General features: G+C 33.0%; 1 protein-coding gene across 3 annotated transcripts in view; it reads right to left on the bottom strand.

Annotated features, from left to right (window-relative positions):
- Positions 1 to 1,545: 1,545 nt before the first annotated feature.
- LOC115448033 (synaptotagmin-10) overlaps positions 1,546 to 23,044 on the bottom strand; it is a 45,501-nt gene continuing 24,002 nt past the window's right edge. For 2 of the 3 annotated variants that reach the window (XM_030175331.2, XM_030175332.2), the window contains exons 6-11: positions 19,129 to 19,283; positions 15,840 to 16,008; positions 13,932 to 14,052; positions 6,772 to 6,943; positions 5,593 to 5,797; positions 1,546 to 4,547 (exon numbers count right to left, since the gene is read on the bottom strand). In XM_030175331.2, the coding sequence (XP_030031191.1) occupies positions 4,521 to 4,547; positions 5,593 to 5,797; positions 6,772 to 6,943; positions 13,932 to 14,052; positions 15,840 to 16,008; positions 19,129 to 19,283 (849 nt within the window). In that variant the 3' untranslated portion in view covers positions 1,546 to 4,520. The remainder of the gene's footprint in view (positions 4,548 to 5,592; positions 5,798 to 6,771; positions 6,944 to 13,931; positions 14,053 to 15,839; positions 16,009 to 19,128; positions 19,284 to 23,044) is intronic. The other variant, XM_030175333.2, reaches the window with a different exon arrangement.

Genomic DNA, 23,044 nt, shown 5'->3' with positions numbered 1-23,044 from the left:
TAATTTTTTTGGTATAAAATGATCATGTAAAACAATAAATCATAATAAATGCTTTGCATCCACTACTTTTTATTTTAATACTATGGGAATTAATATTATCAAAAAGAAAAACTGACACCATACACATATATAACATAGCCAGAGGAATAAACAACAGCACTCAAAATTGGTTTGAAATGAAAGCCTGGCAAGCCTGTGTCCAATATCTACGAAAATTAATACCTACATAGCATACCTCTCGACCAGCCTTCGCTCTTTGTCAGCACTTTCATTACCGAGGCTCACAAAGTCTGATATTTCATGTGCAATGAAATTTCTTCGTTTAGATAGCACTCTTGTTGTTTCTTGTTTTTGTTGGTGCAATTATTGTTTATGTTATGTAGGATTTTGTGTTTTAATTTTTTATCTTTATTTTAACAATAAACTTCTTTCTTTCTTGCTGCCTTGTTTCTTCTTTCTTTCTTGGTCATAGCTCCGACCTTGTAAATAGTTTCTCTGGGATAAGTCCCAACGCGTATTCTTCCCGGGATAAAGTTTGCCCATGTGCTATTCCAGACTATAAAATATTGAGCCAAATTTCACCCAGAGCCTTTCATCGGTTTCGGCGTGACTAACAAATGTTAATCCGATGTTTCGTATTTATAATAGTAGTCAGATAAAAACTCAGAAGCTAACATTCGGAATAAACACACACACATACAACATCACGCATTTATCCGAAGGGGTATGCAGAGGCCGTAACCAAGGCCCCACTTTTCGCCAAGTATGTTCTGTCCCATGATGTGATAGGGGACGAGCCTATCGTCATGCCTCTATTGTATTAGCAAGTGTTGCAACAAAACATCCAAACCAAATGTTTAAACGTTACAAAAATAGTAACTCCATTTAATCATCCTTTTTTACTATGTTGCAAAGTTAAAAATACTGAGCCTTTAGACAAAATTACCTTGAATCAATAAAACTAACCCATAATGAGGCGGAGAGCTAAAACATAGTACCCAATATATAATTTGAGTTTATATATTAGCGAACTCCGGCACCCAAATGCAATAAATACATAGTAATGTGGTTAAATATAACGCGGTCAAGGTAATATCTACTTAACTTGAGAGTAGATTAGGTCCAGAATATATAGCATCTACCGTACTTACCATGTACACTTAGGCAGTGCTTATTATTGTGTGACAATTGAACTGATTCTAAATATTATGAACTTCAAGTCAGCCCTGAAGCTAATTTATACGTACATCGTATTATGAACTATAAACAACTTTTGCTTAAACAACATCCAAAATCAATTTTTGTAAATCATAAAAATGTGTTTTATCTCTAATAGCGTAGAAAACGAGCGAATGTCAAAGAAAATGTTGAAACAGAGCTCTCACATCTATGTTGTTTATATGTAGATATGTGCATATTACTATATGCACTAGCTTTTATGTGTACACTAACTTTTACCAATGGAAATATATTTTAATATTTTGTTTTAATTGTTGTTTAATGGAATGGCGGAAGAGTCAAAATGGAAACAAATTTATTATTTTTAAAAATGTCAACATTTTATTCATAAATCAGTATAAGTACTTACATTCACTTAAATTTAAACAGTTTACAGTACAAAGACTTAAGTATCGTTTACGCCAAAATATTTCTAATCTCATACAAAAATATTAGCATCTCGTCCAACCTCTTGTACTGTCATTTCTTACTTTGTGTTTAAAACGAAAATTCAATACTAATTTTTAAAATTTAAATGTTTTACAAAACCAAATCGAATTCAGTCGATTGATCATCTTATTTAAAATATAACTAATATTTTAAATGAGGATAAACATTTTGGTAAAGAAAAATACATTCGACTCTTTTATAAACTAATATGAGTATTACAATTTATTAAAGTCCGATCCAAACGTATACAAAAGATAATGATCATAATCAAGGACATAAAATTAAATTAACTAACATAAACGAATATCAACATGAAATTCGAAACAAACAATTGATATTCTTCGCAATATAATTCTTATTTAAAATCCGTCTCATAACCTTATATATTTCTTAACATTTTACTTCTTTAAGCCATCGAATCATCTCATATAAGAAGACTTCTATTACAGACAGACAATTTTAGACATAAACTTTTAGCAGAAAAGTAAGGAAACATTATAAACCTCTAAATCTTAATATAACATCTTATACTTTAGATAATATATGGATAAATACGTCAGTCCAAATGAAGGTTTAAGTAAAAGCAGATTTAAGAAGCTCAAAGGAAAGCAACAGTTATGAATTCATCAAATATTTTATAATTAAACTACTTTCCATATATGCATCGATATGAGAATATATTTTAAATCTACTAATATCTTTATATTAACACCATTTAAAGACTATGAGTAACAAAATGAATTACTCAATTATTCTAAATATTAACGAAAAGCAAATTACGTAACATTATCATTTTATATGTTGAGATAAAATAACCACTGATGTTGATATATGTTTTTTAATTCATTGTAAAATTAAAAATACTATTACAGCTAGTTTAAGGTAACTTAAAATGTAAACTACAGCAAAAGCAGGATAGAATGTTCGTTATTGATAAATAAGGTTGAATATGTGGTAATAGATGTATTAAAATTATCAGAGCATGTTTTAAGACTCTCCCCCGAGCAAACGGCCTTGAGCATTCGTTCCATTCATTTTCTGCGCAGGAGTTAAGGCGAGAGTGTCTTTAAAAAGTCGATAATGCCCATTTTTGATAATGTTAAAGTACAGAAATATTCCTTATTAAATTTTTTATTTAATATTTTTGTGTTGCTAACTAAAATTACGTGTAATTTATGATATGCGCGGAATCAACAATTCTAGTGGTATTTTTATTGTGAATGAATGACACAATATGCACATTATAAAACATTTTAACTACAAAAGTGAAAATAACATATTGTAGAAATATGTTTCATTTTATTCTATACATTTTATAAATTTCGAGTCATTCAAAAACACGGTCAAAGCGTCGTTTTACTGAGAGGGGCACCTTAATATAAAACTCCAATATTACGATAGGAAAGATTATACCTTCGTTTAAACTAGCAAACATAAACCTTATTATAAAACCAAAGCCGATTCAAACAAGCTAACGATACCGCGCAAAATAAACTTAAATGATATTCCGCTTGAAATCAAACAAAACTTCGCAACATCAGCGGAGGCACGAACAAGCAAACTAATTTACTAATAAATCTCTTCAAAGTCCTTTGAGTGCTGGCTTAGTTGCATTTAACAGGATGTCATACAAGTAAAGAGCGGCTTCGAAACGCTTCAAACTAATAAGTTGATACAAACTTCAAGTTATGAGAATTGGAAAATTTATGATTTTATTTAGAATATTTTACCACGAAATTATTGGTAAATTTGAATAAATATATTTGCAATTAGAGTTTTAGATTACTTTTACATTGATATATTTTTGTAAACATCGCTTAATATACATGTCAATTTTGTCACAGACTGCTAAGTAAATCTTATGCGAACGTGTCTAAAGCAATTGGAAAACGAATTCTCTATTTCCTTTTTAAAGGAAGTTTCGAATCAAGTTGCTTCATGTAAATGATATTACTATAAAATACAAAGTCTGCTAAATATTTAACATATTACATCGACAACTTTGATTATAAGTTCAGCATAAATCTACATATCCATAAATAATATAATGAGATACAGAATTACCTTTTTAATTTCAAAACGAATTTCCTTTATAGTCATTTATTTTATAACATATCCATATTTAATTAAAGACGTTAAATCTACACACGTAATAAATAAAATATTAATAAAACATCCTACATTTTATATACTTTCTTCAATTGATATGATTACAAATACACATTTATATATAATTAATATAAATAATCTCCATGAGTATACTCTTTGAAATACATTTTTTTATGTATTATATTTTAATTACGATTTAAAGCTTCGTTTTCACCTTAAATTTTTGTAAATAACGAATACAATATTTGAGAGGTGAGAAAATATTTTTAATCCATTTATTAAATCCATTATTGTCCTATACAGAGAGCTAGAAACATAGATTCGCAGGTAGGCAGATTTCAAATTACATGTTTAAATATTTTTATAGACAACAACATTCATATAATATATGTACACAATGAACAAGTCTTGTATTTGAAATGTGCGTTATAGTTCAGGACAAAGTGGTTAAGGAGAACTGACATGAATTATTTGGATATTTTCAAAACTACGCCTACAACTAATAAACAATCATATACGGGTTAAATTCATTTTCTACTTCAACGGATATATCTATTCTATACCTACTCATATCACTGAACATTGATTTTAGTATATTTTCTTGTCTACAGTAAATGGACATACAACCGTTTTGATCTAATCACATTTACTTACAATAATCTTTGGCAACGCGAGAAGTCCTCATTGGGTTTTCGCCGCTAAACGTGGTTTTGCCGTGGGTCGACGCCGCGTCTCCATTAAATTCAGTCCTTGATCCTTTGTCTCTTCATCTGTGAAGCAATGTTATCGATTAAAAAACATTCAAAATTTCTAAAGCCTCTTATTTCGGTGTACAACTATTTTTTATTGAGTTAAATGACTAGACGAGCTTGCCGTTCACCTGATGGTAAGAGATACGACCGTCCATAAACAATAGAAACACTATCCAACACCTTGAATTACAAAGTATTATGTCCAGTAATTACACTGTCTATTTTACGTATATTATTACTAATAGTAAGGCTTTATTTAAAATCACACACCAAATGATTGATAACAAATTAGTGGCCTAATTAACCTTAAAATGTTACGCAATTTCATCGTATGACCCACGTTTTATATCATGGCACCTTTTGTTACCAATAAAATATGTTTCGTTTATAAACTGTCGTATCATTTTAGAATATCCAGCCTTTTATATTTTTAAAGTTACTACTTTCAGTTTTTATATGAATGGCTTTTAAACATCGAAGATTCGAAGGTCTGGCATTGTCAGAAGACAATGGCCCTCGTCTTCTTTCAGCCTTAGAGCGACTTAGCCTGGATAGCGAGGGAATAATGCCTCCACGCCACTATAGAAAACTTTGACACGTTTCACTTACAGTTTTAAAGATTTGAAGTTATCAACGAGAAAGTTCCGAAATGGTTATTCATTTTATTTAATTACATAACTATTAAAGAGAAAAAAATATTATTGGCCTTATTTTTTAATTTCGGACATAATATTCAGCTACATAAGGTATAAAGGTTTTAAAATAAATATTCCTTTTTGGTCATATCTAGAAAAACACTTATGCAATACTTTAAAGTTTACCATAATCATTTATCATTACTATATTTTTTTTTATTTTTATTTTATTTATTTGAACAGCCAACAAAACATACACCTTACATAGCTTTTTTAATAATTCAGTAAGTAATTGCTAGAGTGCTGTTATAATTACAGGCTGTCACAGCATGAACGTATTATTACATAACAATAACCAATTGGCTGCACCATATTAATATTTTAACTAACAATCATAAGAAAATTAAAGCCCCATAAAAGATACGTACATACCTCCCATTTAAACAGCTCAGACCAGCATTCTGTTGATCGTTCGAGGGCAGAGGGATGTTGGTGGGCAGGCTCTTGTTCAGCGGGTACCACTGCGCCACCGGCTTGCGAGGGTTGTCCAGCATCTCTAGCCAGTGGTCGCGGCCAATCCCGATCAACGAGGATCCGATCGCCGTGCAGCCTATCAGCTCATTCGGGCTGAGTCTGGGTGAAATAAAATTGTGAATTGATTTCTTTTCGCAAAACCGATTAGGTTAGGTTAGGTTAGCAAATTAGCTCTCGCAAAACCCTGAAAAGAGATCACTGATGAAAGTGATCTATGTTTTTCAAGCAGTAGCTATTTGTATTAATTTCTTTTGAAATTTTAATACTTCGTTAAATCATTTTACGATTCCTATACTTCAAGATATTTTATACATTAGTGCTAATTACTTTTAATTTTGATAATTACTAGATCAGTTTGTATTATACAATTTTTTAGGTCATTAATATAATGTTCCGCTATGACCACTATTTGAATTTATCAACTCATCTCGACCTGATTTACTTTTTTTATATCGGCACAGATCGATGACTGGTGAAACTCACAAACAGAAAAATGGAAACAGAATGTTTGCTAGTTCATGGTACAGCGATTTAAGGCTTCCGAATTTTAGGTGTCACAGAGAGATATTTGCAAGGACCGAAATAGATAGAAATCTGTTTGAAAGATGTGTTTGCCCAAGCCGGTGTTGGGAACGAGCTCCAGGAAGTGGAACGTGTGGGTACTGACGCGATACTTCAAATAGTTGCAATAGTTTACAATCGTACATAGATAGCAAATTTTTTTAAAATCTATATTTTCCTATGATATTTATGATTGTAACTTATTTAATACATTAGCTAATAATATAAGAACTATTAATATTGCACTTTAAATTGTATTAAACTATTCGAATGAATATTTAATTTAAATAATATGCCAATTTGGGTGCAGTATGGATTGAACAATATTATTAAAAGGGAGATCAATATCCCTTTCGTTCCTTCAACCATTCTTTTTTCTTCATTAGTTTTCAAAACATGTTTGATTTTTCTGATATAGTATTCGGCGGTCACACACGGGATCATTTACAAGCCTTCAATAAACACCATGTAATAAAAAAATGGTAAAAAAAACACACAAAAAAAATTCTAACCTGTCATAATCAATGACTTTGATGAGCAGCGTGACGTCAAACACGTTCTCCGATGGAAGGTCGAAGACCAGGGCCTCGTTGTAGACCGGGCACAGCGTGTTCTTCTTAACTGTCGTCTTCTTCTTCTTGATACGCTTGCCTTGGCAGATCAGGCAGATCTTTACATAGGGATCTGTGAAAAAATATTGTTTAAAGAATCTTGGAGTTTTCGTTACTTGATTTACTTTTATCATCGTTATTCCAAAAGTATAGATTTGCCATTAGCACACACATAATGATTTTTTATGTTTACGTGAATGTTAGACATTAAAATTAAACAATTTTTCGGATTTTATCGCCATTTTAATATTTTAGTTTTCTCCCGACGTTTCGAAGAGTTTGTAGCCTTCGTGGTCACGGGGGCGAACTGAGGTGCTGTTCACCCGCAAAGTCAAAGTTACAATAACTACCTACATTTTACAAATATACAACTTTTTAAATTTTATCTGTTGGTGGTCCGATCTACGCGGAATGAAACAAAGTCAACGTGCAAAGTCTTCGAAACGTCGAGAGGAAACTAAAATATGAAAACCGCGACAAAATCCGAAAAATAATTTAATTTTATTTAGCACATACAGTGTGAATATTCTTGAATGAAATTCTCCCAATTCGGATGTTCAAATAACATTCACTATACGAAAATGAGAAATACTAGTTGATGATGATTCGTACTGGTATACGTCATCTCTTTCCCACAACTTATTAATATCAAAAAATGTTAATTGCGTACGGACATTTTTTGTATGATATTTAGGGTGTGGTATATCAATTATTTTTTAATATCATTGGTTTTGATATATTAAGTAATTAATACAAACAGATAAATTAATAAACTCAGTATCAAGTCGGAGTCTCAAATCGTGCCTGGTATATGGCAAGAGGACCTACTGTTGGTCTATATGAATCAAAATACAATAATCAGCGAAGTACTGGTGTGATATATCTGCCTACCTTAGAATAAAATAAAGGTCGAGCATCATTTTTTTTTAATTTGAGAAACCATAAGATATAACATACCGTACGTTTTATAATACAAAATTATTAAATATAAAAGCGTATGATAACCTTTTTAAGGTATCTACAACTTACATAAAAGTTCATCAAAATATCATTACTTTTTAATTCATAAACGTACAGAAATTATCTGAATAATAAAAGTACTACATGAAAAACTACTTCTGAAATAATAAATTACTTTTATACTAGTAACAGACTAGTATCTATTTCATATACAAAATAAAAAATAAATTCGTACACGAAGCTAAGTTTTATTTTAATAAAACTTTAGCTTCCAGTAATGACATTCACTACTTTATTAATATAAAATGAACAGAAGCTTCCAGTGGAAAATATTTTAAATACATTGTCATGAAATGCAGTGAGCCTTCGGTTGTTTTGTTTTTACAAAACGTCTACGCTAGACCTATTTAGCTATCATTATTCTTTCAACGTTGAACATGTAAAGAGCTTTTCTGAGTTTTTTAAATTAAATTCGTCTGTGGAGTAACAAAAACAGAGGCATCACGCCTTTGTTCCTGAAAGAGTACGCTGGGCACCCACTTTTTGCCGTATATATCATATGATGTGATATGGGTGAGCCTATTACCATATCGAACATTATAGAGTCCAGGCTAATACTGAATAGAAAATATATATCTATGGTCTAATGGGTATGAAAAATCTGTTGTATCATTTTTTATATCCTTCTTTGTATACGTGTACCGAAATGTGAGTCCAATGCACCCAATAGTGTCATTGTGGTGTGGGATCAATAGAATGTCGACTGATAAGAGGTGATTATCCCTCGACAGTCGACACAACTATGCCGGCCTGTTGGAATCGGATATACATAGGCTGATCCCGGGACGCGACACTTACGTGAGTCACTATGGCGAGTTTTAACACCTTGTGTACGGTGATCGCTATCCGAGAGGTTATAACATATTAAAATAAAATAATAAATTATAACCTGACCATCAGCAAAAATAAAAAAAATCCTATGCATTCATTGTCTGTCAGTCGGCCATTATAAACATTTAAATCACGGAATCCACATTTTTCGGACAAATCCCCAATCTCCCGTTCCATCGAACAAAAAAATATTTGGAACTTTCTTTATCCAAGAATACGATTGTCAGCGTCTTAACAGACTTCGGTAACATTTTATTAAGGTTAAAAGAATAGTGTGTCACGTAATCCGAATGAATTGAGTTATATTGTCTTTGTTCTCGATTGTTCGGTTTGATCGTATTTTCGTTGTCACGTTTGGTGATGGATTTTGAGGGTTTTGATAAAAAATGGTATTAACTTTGCTTTAACCAAGTTCCAATCCAAGCAATTCACGAATATACTACTAATTAAAATAAAAACACAGGCTTTTGACGCGCGCTAGTCTAATGCGGATTTCCGATGTCATATTCACTTACAATTAAGATTAATATTTAAATAATCGTTAATATCGATGGCTCCTACGTAAACCATCGTATCTGGAAAAATTACGGTATTCACTGTTTTAGCGCTGTTACCTAGATAGCTTTACTACCAAACCCGTCTAATTGAAAAGTGAATAAACGAAAAAAAACTTCTTTTACTAACTTCTAAATAAACAGTAAATAGATAACGAAACGATCAAAAAGTTTGTATCGCTATTTATTCACATACGATAGTTTACTTAAGAGCCATCGATATAGTACAAAACTCTCGTCAAATATTATTAGCAAATAAAGCAATAAGGGGTGAAAATAAATTGGTATAAGTCACATTTAAGTATGAAAATGGCTTGTTTGTTATTTAGTCATGCATAAATCAGAATATAAAAGATATCCGTCTGTTTGGAATCTGTGACCGGTGTTTTCGGACCGCGGATCAAAGTATCGGATGCCTATTGAGCGTCTCTCGTAGAGATGTATTTCGTAACGTGTTAGAATCGATTTCAAAAATGTAACAATCGATATGTAAAATCGGTGTGGTTTTCTGTTTTCGAATTTTTATTTAAAATTTTGTACGACTTTTTTTATAGAGCTAGTAAATCAATATAAATTTCATTTATATACCATATGTTTTACTTATTACATTAATGGAGTACTTTAGTACTCTATTAATATAATATAAGTTTATAGTTGTATATATTATAGTTATTTTGACCAAATCCTTAAGTCTTAAAGATAAGACCCATAATCGATAAATTAATTTCCCCTTTAACAATCGATTTCTCGTATTGCCTACTCTTCGAGTTATAACTTGTGTAAGTCAAGCTCTATGTGTTCGCCGTCTGGCGCCCTTAAATTCACCCTCTATTTGATCCCGAATGTACCTTTTGGGATAAGTCACAAGTTAAACTTGTAATTTGAATATTAACTTGGTTCTATTTTATATTTCTTATATAGTAAAGAAAACTTCAACACGTAATTTTATCCTCATATTATTATGGAATAAAAAGTAGCTTATAGGTCTGAAAAGTAGGGTAGCTTCCAATTAGCGAAAAAAAATTGAATCATTAGTTCCTAAAATAAGCGCGTTAATCGTTAATCTTAGGAACTACTGGTTCGAACTGAAAAATTCTTTGAGAGTTGGATAGCCTACCTATCGAGGAAGGCTATAGGCTATAGATTATCATGCTTTGATCAAAAGAAGCGGAAGAGTAATGAAAAGTGTTCCAAGAACGGGAAAAATTTATTGCGTAAGCTGTGTAAACGGTTAAAGTTATACAACATAAATACATGACGAAATTGTTCCTCTTAAAAATTCAAAAATATATGTTATAAAACAAAGTCCCCAGTCATATATGGAGTTTGTTGACCCTGACAAGGTTATAGGCTACTTTCTATCCCGAGAAAATATATATCGGGACTTTTATCCCGGAAAACTCCTACACGCGGGCGAAGCCGCGAGCAAAGCTAGTAAATGATAAATATGGATTTTCTATTGTCAAAATATATGCCTATGATTGCTCATTTTGAGAGGTGAGGGTTGTATGTCGTGTATAATAAGTGCCATCTAAACAAAATCCTATTATATTTTATCTATTGCTTACCTGTCGTGATTACGCGTGGTTAAAATTTGTTTATGGGGTTATTCACCTGTCCTTCAATATATCGGTTATTTCAAAGATAAACAAGTAACAATAAATTAATGTTAATTATATCGCAATTCGCGAAAATTATTATGGACGTAGAGAGTGTCATTATAACGTAATTTTAGACAGATATAATTGTATAAATTTTATTTATTTGTTAAGACATCGTTTTTGATAATATATTCTTAAAATAAATTTCGAAATTTTATCTCAACCAAATAAATGAACTAATTTAATAATCTCTGTAGAGGCTGCGTCAAAGGTCAAGTATTTCAATTTCTACTTTAATTAAACTAACATGTGAGACGGACCCCTCTCAAGAAATGCATTCTTAAAAGTTTGCGTACACAAAGTTTTACGACGCGACAAGATTTTTCTAACTAATCGAATTCTTAGGCAAAATATAGAACAATACTTTTGAAACTTTTTTTTCATCAAATTCTTGGACAGAATAACAAACAATGTTTGTCAAACTTTGTAGGGGAATCTATACTCTGTTTTGTATTAGGTATTTTTACCCTGACAGTGCAACATACGTACCTAATTTACTCCATTAAAATGAATTAAGGGCGGAGAAAGAAGAGTATTTTTTTAAACTAAGTTTTCATATACATTAACTCTTATAATGATTCAGATGGGTCAGCACATATTAATTAACAATATAATCATCCTTATCAAACATCTGTTTGTCATTGAATCTGCCCGCATATTAGTGATTGATTCAATCAGATCTACCACTAGTAAACAGAATGTATACATTATTGCTATAATACTAAGGTATAATTCGGAACAACGATGTACGATGCTGTTTGACTTCAGAAATGAACTACTACTAAAGACGGATTATCACATGTAAGATGTCCATCTCTGTTCGTTCTATACAAGCACGGGAAAGTGACCCTTCTGCACCTGATGGTAAAGGGAGTGGAGTGTACCTAATGTCGAATGATTAGAGATGATTATCCCTCGCCAGTCGATACAATCATACGGGCCTGTTTGAAACCGAATACACATAAGCTGATGCCGGAATAAGACACATTTGCGTAAGCCATTGATCGTGTTAATCGAATATATATAGGCTGATGCCTAAACACCATACATTTACGTATGCTACTATGCGTTTTACACCTTATGTATGTACGGTGCTCATACAAATATCCTGCCACCAGGATTAAGAGAACCCTACATTAAGTGTCTTTAACACAGAAGCGCAGTAATAAAAATGAAAAATTACTATTCGTTTTCCGGTAGTTTATAAAATACGTATGAAAAATACTTCCATTGTAATAAGTTTGGTTACACACCACACACTTACGCATTTTATTCCCGAAGAGGTCGACAGGAGAGCACTAGTGCATCCACTTTCCGCCGCATGTATTCCGTCCCATGATATGTTAGAAAGCGAGCCTATCACCCATATTGAGCACAAATTCCAGACTCCGGGCTGATACTCAGTAGAAAACCCAATGTCACTTTGCCCGACCCAGGAATCGAAACCCAGACCTAGTACTGTAGACCTACCTTAATACAACTACGCTACTGGGGCAATTTTACAAGCTAACATGTTATCTATTTAATCGGTATGCACGAACTTGCAAACGTAAGCTACAAAATTCTTGATGAAAGTAATTTTGTCTTTATCGTGCTAAATTGTTAACAGTCTAGCATGGGTTACGTGACCGCACAACAGCTAAATTGCTTTATTTGCTGAAAGTACAGTCAACTACAAAAGCAGATAAACAAATTCAAATTTTCAAATCGCCTATGCAGTTTTGTGTCCATATCAATAATCGTTTTTTCTTAATGCGATGATTTAGTGAGTTGATTAAATGTGATGTAACATAAAAATAAAATAATATTTCAATTGAAGTTAATATGTAGAAACGCTTTCAGGTTTTAAATTTGTTCAGTTACTTTTATGGTTGACTGTACATACATACATAGATATATACACACATGTATGTACGCATGCTGTAAGTTTGTGACTTTGTTCTAACATAAAAACCTTGTCAAAGGTTTTCATAAGTAGTGTCGGCTTTATAATACAAAAATGGATTATTGTACATTTAGAAATATTTGTCATTATTTTTAGTAATACGTCCGTCATATTACCAAAAAAAAGTATCTTTTTATAACTAAGATACAAAATATTTTTGACTAATCCAAGAGCTTACAAAAGTCGGTTAGTTTTGTAAGAAGCCAATACGTTGAGTCAACATTCTGATATAATAATTATGGTAAATCATTCTGCTGGTGGTAAGATATATATCGACAATTGAAAAGCTAATTGACTTAAACGACATTTTTATTCGAAAATTTTCACTATATAGGTTAAAAAAAAAAACAAAAAAAAATGTGCTGATTTTAAATATGTATCAAACTTAGTGAAAAAATGTCGCTACAGTCAAGTAGACTTTCAACCGTCGAATATCGAAAATTGAAAGCTAAGTAACAATTTTTTTTAAAAAAAATTAACTATATAGGTTAAAAGAAAAACATGGAAAAAAATGCTGATTTTAATAAAATGTGAATTTCAACCACCGGTCGCAAAAAAATATCGCTTAACTCAATTAGACTTTCAACCACCGGTCGCAAAAAAATGTCGCTTAACTCAATTAGACTTTCAACCACCGGTCGCAAAAAAATGTCGCTTAACTCAATTAGACTTTCAACCACCGGTCGCAAAAAAATGTCGCTTAACTCAAGTAGACTTTCAACCACCGGTCGCAAAAAAATGTCGTTTAACTCAATTAGACTTTCAACCACCGGTCGCAAAAAAATGTCGCTTAACTCAATTAGACTTTCAACCGTCGAATATCGACAATTGAAAGCTAATTGACTTAAGCAACATTTTTTTCAAAAATTTTAACTATATAGGTTAAAAAAAACATAGAAAAAAGTGCTGATTTTAAAAAAATGTCGCTTAACTCAATTAGACTTTCAACCGTTGATATGATTGGCGCAAATTGACTTAAACATACTTATGATTCAATTAGGACTCTTATATCAATCTGTATAAGATAAAAAAGCAAAAAAATTTACTTACCAGAAGATCCATTGATGTCCATGGCCTTGAGATTCCTTCCCTTTATGACGGTGACGGTGAGTCGACCTGCAGTCGGCAGGTAGCACAGGGAGAGCATCAGCTCGCCGAGATCTTTCTTCTCCTAGTAACAATAATATTTATTTATGTAACACTTCATATACAGAGAAGTATATAGGCGGACTTAATGCCAAAGGCATTTTCTACCAGTCGACCTTAGGTGCTGCAGAGGTAAACAAGTTAGGTGCATTTGTGAATTAAGAAATGACTACAATAAAACGAATTTCCAGATTTGTTTACCGGTTTTTATATTTTAATTTTCTTATGACTTTCCGAAGACTGCAGCCTTCACGGTTACGGAGGGGACTGAGCTGTATGTCGTCCGAATAGTCAACATTGCAATATCTACCTACGTTTTACAATTACACAAAAATTTAATAATTTGCTAAAGTCGTTCCGTTCTTCGCAAAATGAGCTCATAGTTTTAAAGTCTTGAAAGATTTATATTGCTAACTTAATAAAATACTTAATACTAAGACAACACATAACCTAGACCTCGAGTCGTAAAATTTTGCACACAAGTTCTATTTGATTAAATACTAAGTAAGAAATTTTGATAATTATATCAAGGGGACAAATATCATCGGACATTTACTGAATTAGATACAATTATACCATTAAAATGTCAAGTGAATACCACGACATTTAGACTTCAAAATATATTTCGGATATTATTAGTTATTAATTAATTTTGACCGTTCAAGAACTTGTCTGGAATTCTAATCTTGTTAAGATTAACCTAAATACCAAGTTATCTAAGAGAAGATTTTGCAACTGATTGGTAATTTAATTGTTTCTTATAATTCATTTCTATTTAGCCTAAATTGTAAAGATAAAGGTAGTCTTTGCTAACAATCACAAAATATTTATCCTCAATATACAGTATAACGCAAAAATGTTTGTTTAAAATTCTTCATATTTACACCTTAAAACATATTCGGAATTAAAATCAAATCCACATTGTTTAACAGACGTTCGTGACAGGTTCCCTAGGGACCCACTTTGTTCCATTAAACGCAGGATAGCTCCAGGCCGTTATCACGTGACAAGGCCCCAGATGTCCCTGAAATCTGGTACGAATGGAAATTCTAAGAGCAAAGTAACGTTGCGTTTGACTAATGAGAGCTCTTACTTTAATGAAGTTGCAGCTTTTTGATTGATAGAATTGTAATCTTAATACATTGTTATTATGAACCATTTTTATTTGTTTTAACGTATTGCCTAATATGAAATCATTATTAGCCACAAAATGTCAAATAAACATAGTCCTCTTCTAAAATTTTCAGATCAAACAGTCACAAAATTATCAATCTAATTCTTATACGACTATTTTATTCTTTATACGTAAGTACACGGCAAAGTGACCCCACAGAAACTGACGGTAAATGATATGGGGTCCAATAGAATGTCGACTGTCAAGAGATTATTGCCTCTCGACAGTTAACACCATCACTCCGGCCTAATGGAACCGGGTGTACACAGGCTGATCCCGGAACGCACACATACGTGGGCCACTGTGGCGGGTTTTACCTTGTACCTTGCACCGCACGGTGGTCGCTATTTGGGCGGATATAAAATATATTCTATTACCAGCAATATGCCGACTAAGGTCAAGATTTCTATTCTCAAAAGAGTAAAATTTAGAAATTTTTTTAACACAACTTAATCAGGACTGAATCTCTTATTGAGCGTGGACACTACGCAGATATCTCGTTATAATTATATCTCTTTATTTTTCATATTATTGAACCTTATTGCCAAATGTGACATATTAATTCGAAAATAAGTATTCTTTATCACATTTTATTGTCCTTCCTTAGATATGATTTAGACTATGCTATGCTATCTCACCTGTGGTGCAGCGAGTATGTTCATGGTGTACTCGATCTCTTGATGCAAGTCGGCCGACTCCAGTAGACCTTTCAACACGACGTGTCCGATCAGATCGTGACGACTGAACCGATCGAAATCGTACACCGAGAACTGCAGATAGCGCTGGCGAAGTTCTTCGTAGGGGACACTGAAGGAAAAAAATGGTATTTAAAAAACACTAGCTTTTACCCGCGGCATTGCCCGCGTGATTTTTTTTCCAGAATTAAAGTCCTCATCAGGCGTTATCCTCGAGGGAATAGACAGATGCAACCAAAGCACCCACTTCTCACGACGTTTGTCCGATGATGTGGTTGTGGGCGAACCAATCACCATATCGGAATCAAATTCCAAATTACAATATCACTTTGCCCAACCCGGGATTCGAACTCAGGCAAGTGGTGACGCATCACGGACGCCATACAACTACTCCACCGAAGCAGTTATACCTCTATAACATTTGTGGAATGTTATAAATTTTACAACAGTAAATAATTGGTCATAAAACGTCAAGAAACTTTAGACAAGTCATAAATATTAAAACAAAACAGAAACATAAAACATTGTTCAAAACAAACAAGTTATTGATCAAATGTATTGAAAACTAATGTTTGCACAAAGTTCAATAAAACACGGAGTACTATTTCAAGGTATTTGAACTTCTGCGAAAACTTTCTACAAACGTCTACTTTGCATTCAAACGAAGCTTTTGTGTTATCCGGAAAGCTTTTAAGTGTAGGCGGATTCATTATAAAATTAAGGATTTCTGGCCTCTTAAGGATTTGTTTCTATTTGTAATTTAATAATACATTAACCGAATTATCACGCTTATATTCTCAAAGGTAGACAGGTATAATATTTATCCACTTATGCGAAAATAATTCAACACTTCGAAATTTACTTGTAATATATTATGGAATAAAATATTCTTATAATAGAAATCTTAATAATCTGAACCAAAATACTTTCCAATATTCATGTGAATCGTGAAACATTATTGACTTTAATAACGCGTTCTCAACTAAAATATTTCACATTTAATTAAGTACTTAATTAAATAAATTAATGCCAAGCCAGAATTACCCTACAAAATTATTGAATATGGAAGAATAAGTACCCGAAAACGGAATTTCTGAATATTATTAACAATGATATATTATTAGCTAAGGAATGTTAAACAATTGTTTCTTTATATTTCTAATAATTTATATTAAATCGATAGATCGATAGCTTAGTTGGGTGTGGAACGGACCGCCGAGACGAATGTCCGCGGGTTCAAAGCCCAAGGACACACACCTCTGACTTTTCTAAAATTATGTGTATATTCTTTGTGAATCATCGCTTACTTAACGGTGAAACAAAATATCGTGAGAAAACCTGCATACCTGAGATGTTCTCTATAGGAATTTTGAGAGGGTGTGAAGTCTGCCAATCCGCTCTAGGCTAGCGTGCTGTACTAATGCCTAATCTCTCTCAGTCATAGAGAGGGCCCGTGCCCAGCAGTGGGACAGTATATAATATAGGGCTGGTTTTATTATTTTATTATATGAGTCAGGTGTCTGAAATTTCCGTCTGATACGGTGATAGGCTCGCTCCCTATCCTATCATGAGACGAATTACGCACGGCACAAACTGGATGCACTAGTCGGGCCTCTGCCTATTTCTTCGGGCATAAAAGGCGTGAATATGTGATGTGACTGGATTTAAAAGTGAACTATTAAACTACATATTTTATATTTATCCGTTATAAAAAGTAGCCTATAGCACTCAGAAAGAGTATAGCTTCTTATTAGTGAAAAAAAAATCGGTTTAGTTTCCGAGATTAGCGCGTTCAAGCACTCTTAACCTTTATACATTAATATAGAAAATGCGGATTGCAGACCTAGAACTGAGCTAGTTAGTTGAACTTAACTTGCACAGGAAAGTTATTTTTTCATACTTGTGTGCTCACCACAAACTTTCATATTCTATGTGTAATTTTCTCGACCGTGCGCGCAAAGCTAATCTAATTAAAGTCAGTTTATGAACTGTAACCGACGTTAAGTTAGTATTTATTATTCGTTTATGTTGTTATCCTATAATTAATTATTATTAGACGCTAAAAAAATTTGCGATAAAAAACTTTAAAAATAATCGACAATTAATTCAATTTTTTGATACTGGCTCCATTGTTGACGGGCGATGATTTTGCCAAAGTATATTCGACAATCACTCTTACTAACCTAAATTAATTTCACATTGTAAGCAAGACGTTACGAAAAAGGCAAACTAAAATCTGACAATGATCAACTTTGCGATTGTCAGCTTAATGCCGAAGTAATAAAAATCTTGTTAGAAAGAAATTTGTAAGCGTATTTGTCTTCTAAGCAAAAGTTTTGCTAACAATTCGTATTATAGCAAAGAAATGTTAATTAATTGCTGATCAATGAAAATTCCGTATATTTTAGAGTTTATACTTTTCTTACACATAAGTTGATACGACGTATTAACGACTTTTTTATTTTGATAAATAATATTAATATTACAGGTCCTATATGTATTTTCTAAAATGTTAAAATAATAAACAACTTTTAAATATCATCAATCTTATAAAATACAATTTAATATTTTTACTTTGATATATGGACCTAATACCATTTAAAAAAACAAGACGTTTATCAAAAGCACAAACAAACAACCCACAATGGAAAAATGTTTCAAATAAAACTTTTCAACGGTTTAAAAAATTGCCATGTATTTTCCATATTATTTAATACATCATCATAATAACTCGATTACTTGTTTATTTGTTAGGATTGCAAGCGAAATTAAAAATTATACATGCAAATTTTACAAAGAAAAAATAGTACGGACTAATTTTACAGGTAAGCACAACATTATCTAATTAATATCTGAAGGTATGTACCTGATTTCTAGTGCGATCCTAGATCGGTAATAGGTATAGATATTTTTTCTCTATATTAACGTAAAATTTGCAATTTGTGCCCAATATGGCGATAGACTTGCACCCTGTCACATTATGGAAAAACACACGTAGCGACTACCGAATAGTGGGAGCGCTAGTTTTACCTCTGTCTACCCGTCTGTGTATAAAAAGTTTTGTATGATAATGCCTTATGCTTACGTGAATGTTAGGTATTAAAATTAAACTATTTATTCGTATTTTATCGCATCTAAAGCTAAGTCTTCGAAACGTCGGGAGAAAATTAAAATATAAAAATAGTTTAATTTTAATGTTTAAAGTTTGTATGTACATTGTACATGTACTAACCTGAATAAAAAGGTCTCGTTAAAGACTGGATTCAAGTTCTTGCGATGGACTTTGGTCTGGAATTTCTTCTTGCGATCGGGAAGAAGGAATACCTTGATGTAAGGATCACTGCTTCCAGTAACATCCTTGATGGGCAAGTCGCGGGCTTCGAAGATCTGTTGACAATAGACAAAAATATATACATTTGGCACCAATCAAATATATACAGTTACAGGTTTTGACATGTCCTTTTAAGTATATTATTGTTTATCTATACATATTATAAAACATAGTCTCCTTTTCTGTCTGTTTTTATGTTATCGATTTTCTCTGAATCTACTACGGATTTTTATGAAATTTGGTATGGAGATAGTTTAAGACCCTGGGTAGATCACAGGCTACTTTATATTCCGGGAAAATATATAGCAGGATTTTTATCCTGGAAAAGTCCTTCACACGGGCGTAGCCGCGACAAGGACATGTCCGTTTTGTAACATGAAACGCTTAATGAACTTCTACGAACCACTTCGTGACATTGCGCTCGTCACTCAACCAGTTCTTAAATTTACAAAGTGTGCTAGCTACAATGTCTTTGAAACTAGAACAGAGCAATGCTAGCACGAAGTTATTTGTTAGATATAGGTACCTACCAAGCTGAGCTTTAGCATACAAGAAACGTATCAATAGCTCAAAGAAATTTTAAAAAAGGTTAAGTTTAGAAACTGGCGTAAAATGAAAAGACAACTTGCTAAAGACTAAGACAACTTGAGCTTGAAAATTTACTAATCTTGCTACAAGCACACCTAATTGATATTGAATTGTGCTGTTCTAAAAAACCCTTGCAACATTCAATGGTTTGAAATACTTGGCATTTACAACGATACAAGATTTTCTAAACATCTTTTTTTTTTCCGAGGAAACGCGTCTCAAAATCGTAAATATTAATATCAAACCTAACATACATCATGAAAGAAAACACTCTTGAAAGTCAAAACACAAGAAATTATTCAAGAATGTTCCATAAGGGGCGTAATTAATGCTCCGATACGAAGGCCAAGTAAAAAGATAAAAACACATACGAGCGATGCAGCGGAGCGCGAAAAGCCATTTTGCGTTGATCGATATATTCATGAACATTCTTTTCCCATCCAGAAAGATCGATTTTAAACTAACGCTTCTAACTTGAATGTCGCTTACGATTCTAGAAATATTATAAAACTTGTTACAACGGAACAATATTGATACTTAAGGTTAATTTCAATCACAAATACCTTGATCAGACGAATCATTTCAACATAATACAGAATAATAAAAATATATGGCGGACAGAGTTTAATAAACGAATTGTGCCAGCCCTAAATCTGTCTTTCGCAGTAGTTGGTGATGATGCTGTCAACCATGTAATGCGAAATTCCTTCAAATAAACAAACATCGAAAGCAGAATTAGGTCATGGAAAGATTTGGAACGAATTTTAGACATGACGGATGAGCAGTAATAAAATGTCAACTCTTGATTATGAGCGATCACACACAAACCTAACCTGCTAGATGGCTTTGTTTATTCAAAGCCAAACTTCGGAAGCCGGACTGAATTTAAAAAGGTAATTTGTGTTGAAACTGCGGGACGAGAATTGGCTGTATTCCGATAATTTCTGAACGTTATAAATGGTTCTAGTGGTAGGGAGCATACAAATTAGCATGCAATGGAAAGTATTTATCATTGGCACGATTCTTTTTGAAGTGAAAATTGGTAGTATGCAAAGTAACTGAAATAATCCGACAAAGCTAAAGTCTATATACATATCTATCAACCATACTTTAAATGTAATTTGACTCGGTAAAATATTAAAGGATAAGATTTACAACAATAAAGATACGGGGAATCGCGGATCTTAGACAAAAAGATGTAAGGTTTTGCTCGCGGCTTCAACTGCGTGAAAAGTCCTTCTCGGCACAAAACAACCTAAAACACTAAAGCGCTCCATAGCATAATTTGCAGTCTGCATGATGCCAGCGCCATCTATTTAAATGATGTGATTAAAAAATCCTCTAATTGCCCATGGGAGCAAATTACAGGGATATAAAGTGGCCTATGAACACAGGCTACTTGGCTTACTTTACTTGGCACACGGCTAGACCATGTCTTCGTTTAACAAACGCGTGCCAAATTGTATCCAAATCTGTTCAATTGTTAACATCTTTTTACCCAAGTCTAACAAGCCTTGTGGCCTTCTAAAGCACCGGTTTGAGTTTTGTGTTGTGAGCTAGTCAGTTCCAAGAATTTTAGTAGATACCCTTTGGTACGAAATCTAGATTTCAGGCAAAGTCATAACTAGAACAATCTTAGGGCTTAATTGGAATCAATATAATAGAAGTCTTGAAATTGCAAACAATCGTTTCCAATTAAATTAAAGTATCAAAATTAAAAATACTTGAAGCCCTTTAGAATTTTATAAATCTAAATTTGACCTTACTGATAAAGCCAAAATGTATTCAGCAAACCCGTAAGTGACTCTCAACCTCATACTGAAAATCAATTAATCCCAAACACCCACGTGTTTACGAATAAATAATGAAAAGGCGGAATTCTTTTATCCCAATTTTCACCCGGTTTTTGGCATGAATAGGTATATCCGACGGATCAATCTGGGTAAAACAGGGCATCGTCCGAATAATAGGCTCACCCCGATTGACTTAAGCCTCAAAATTTAATAATTCTTGGACCAGGTGCCGTAAATTTGTATGGATGAACGCTCTATGATCCTTTTGCTGACTAATTGTATTTATTAAGTACCAAACATCTGCGTGTTACAAACAATTGAGTTGAAACAAATGAATTTGATATTAATTTCTCCATCTGTTTTACAAAGAATGCCGCTTTGAGAAATTAAATAAATAAAATGCAGTTTACAGATTAAATGTTCGTCGAATTATTTTAGACGCATTAATATTAATTATTCATAACTGACTAAGTGATATATCGAAAGCCTACAATTTTGCACATGACTTATTATGTAAGGTGAATGAATCGCTTCTAGCAGATCTTCGGCCACAGGACCAATTTCAACGGGAATTAACCAGGTACGCAGGAGATATTATAGTGCACAATGTGTACGCAATACATAAGTGCACTCTATGTTCCTTCTTTCTTCTCGTAGTCCTTTGAGAAAGCAATCTGACATGAACGGAGAGAAATGAGGCGCAGGATCAACTGCTTTACATGCTTTTCGAGGCATGGGGTATCACACCACCAACTTCCTAACTCCAAGCTGCGACTGAGTAAATTTTAAAATGGAAAAACTCAGTCACTATTATTTTTAGCCCAACCCAGGATTCGAAGCCAGGACCTCGTATACGCATTACAACGACGACACCGAGGCAATCAAACGTACTCTAAAAATATTTAGGAATTCATTTCCTTGAGTGCTATTGGACACACGGCTAGTCCCCATAAAGTTACAGACCTATAACATTGCTCAACAGTAGATCTAAACCTTTACTAATGAAATCGCACAAGTAAACACAAGTATTTTAAAGTAGTTTGCAAAATGAATCCAACGAAAGGTCAGAGAACGATTAACGTGCTTCCAAGGTTGCACTAAATTAATAACGCAATTACACCCACGTAGCTGTTTTAATAACATTATTGTTAATGCTGTAGCATGTAAGCCGATAAAACTTTATGAAAATGTAAGCGCATTGACTTCTAAAGGTGCATACGCACTAGCCTCTGCAGCGATGAGGCACGCACTCATGATTCTATTACACACACATCACGCCTCTAAGTCCAAAGGGATAGGTAGAGGTGCAATTAGAGCACCTACTTTTCGCCAAGTGTCTTCCGTATCATGATGCGATAGGAGGCGAGCCTATCGCCATATCGATCACAAATTCCAGTGCTGCTACTAAGCAGAAAACTCCAATATCATTTTGCACG

Source organism: Manduca sexta, chromosome 7, assembly GCF_014839805.1.
Source record: "Manduca sexta isolate Smith_Timp_Sample1 chromosome 7, JHU_Msex_v1.0, whole genome shotgun sequence".
Taxonomy (NCBI): Eukaryota; Metazoa; Arthropoda; class Insecta; order Lepidoptera; family Sphingidae; genus Manduca; species Manduca sexta.
The sequence above is the reverse complement of the archived record's forward strand: the minus strand, read 5'-3'. Positions and strand labels throughout refer to the sequence as shown.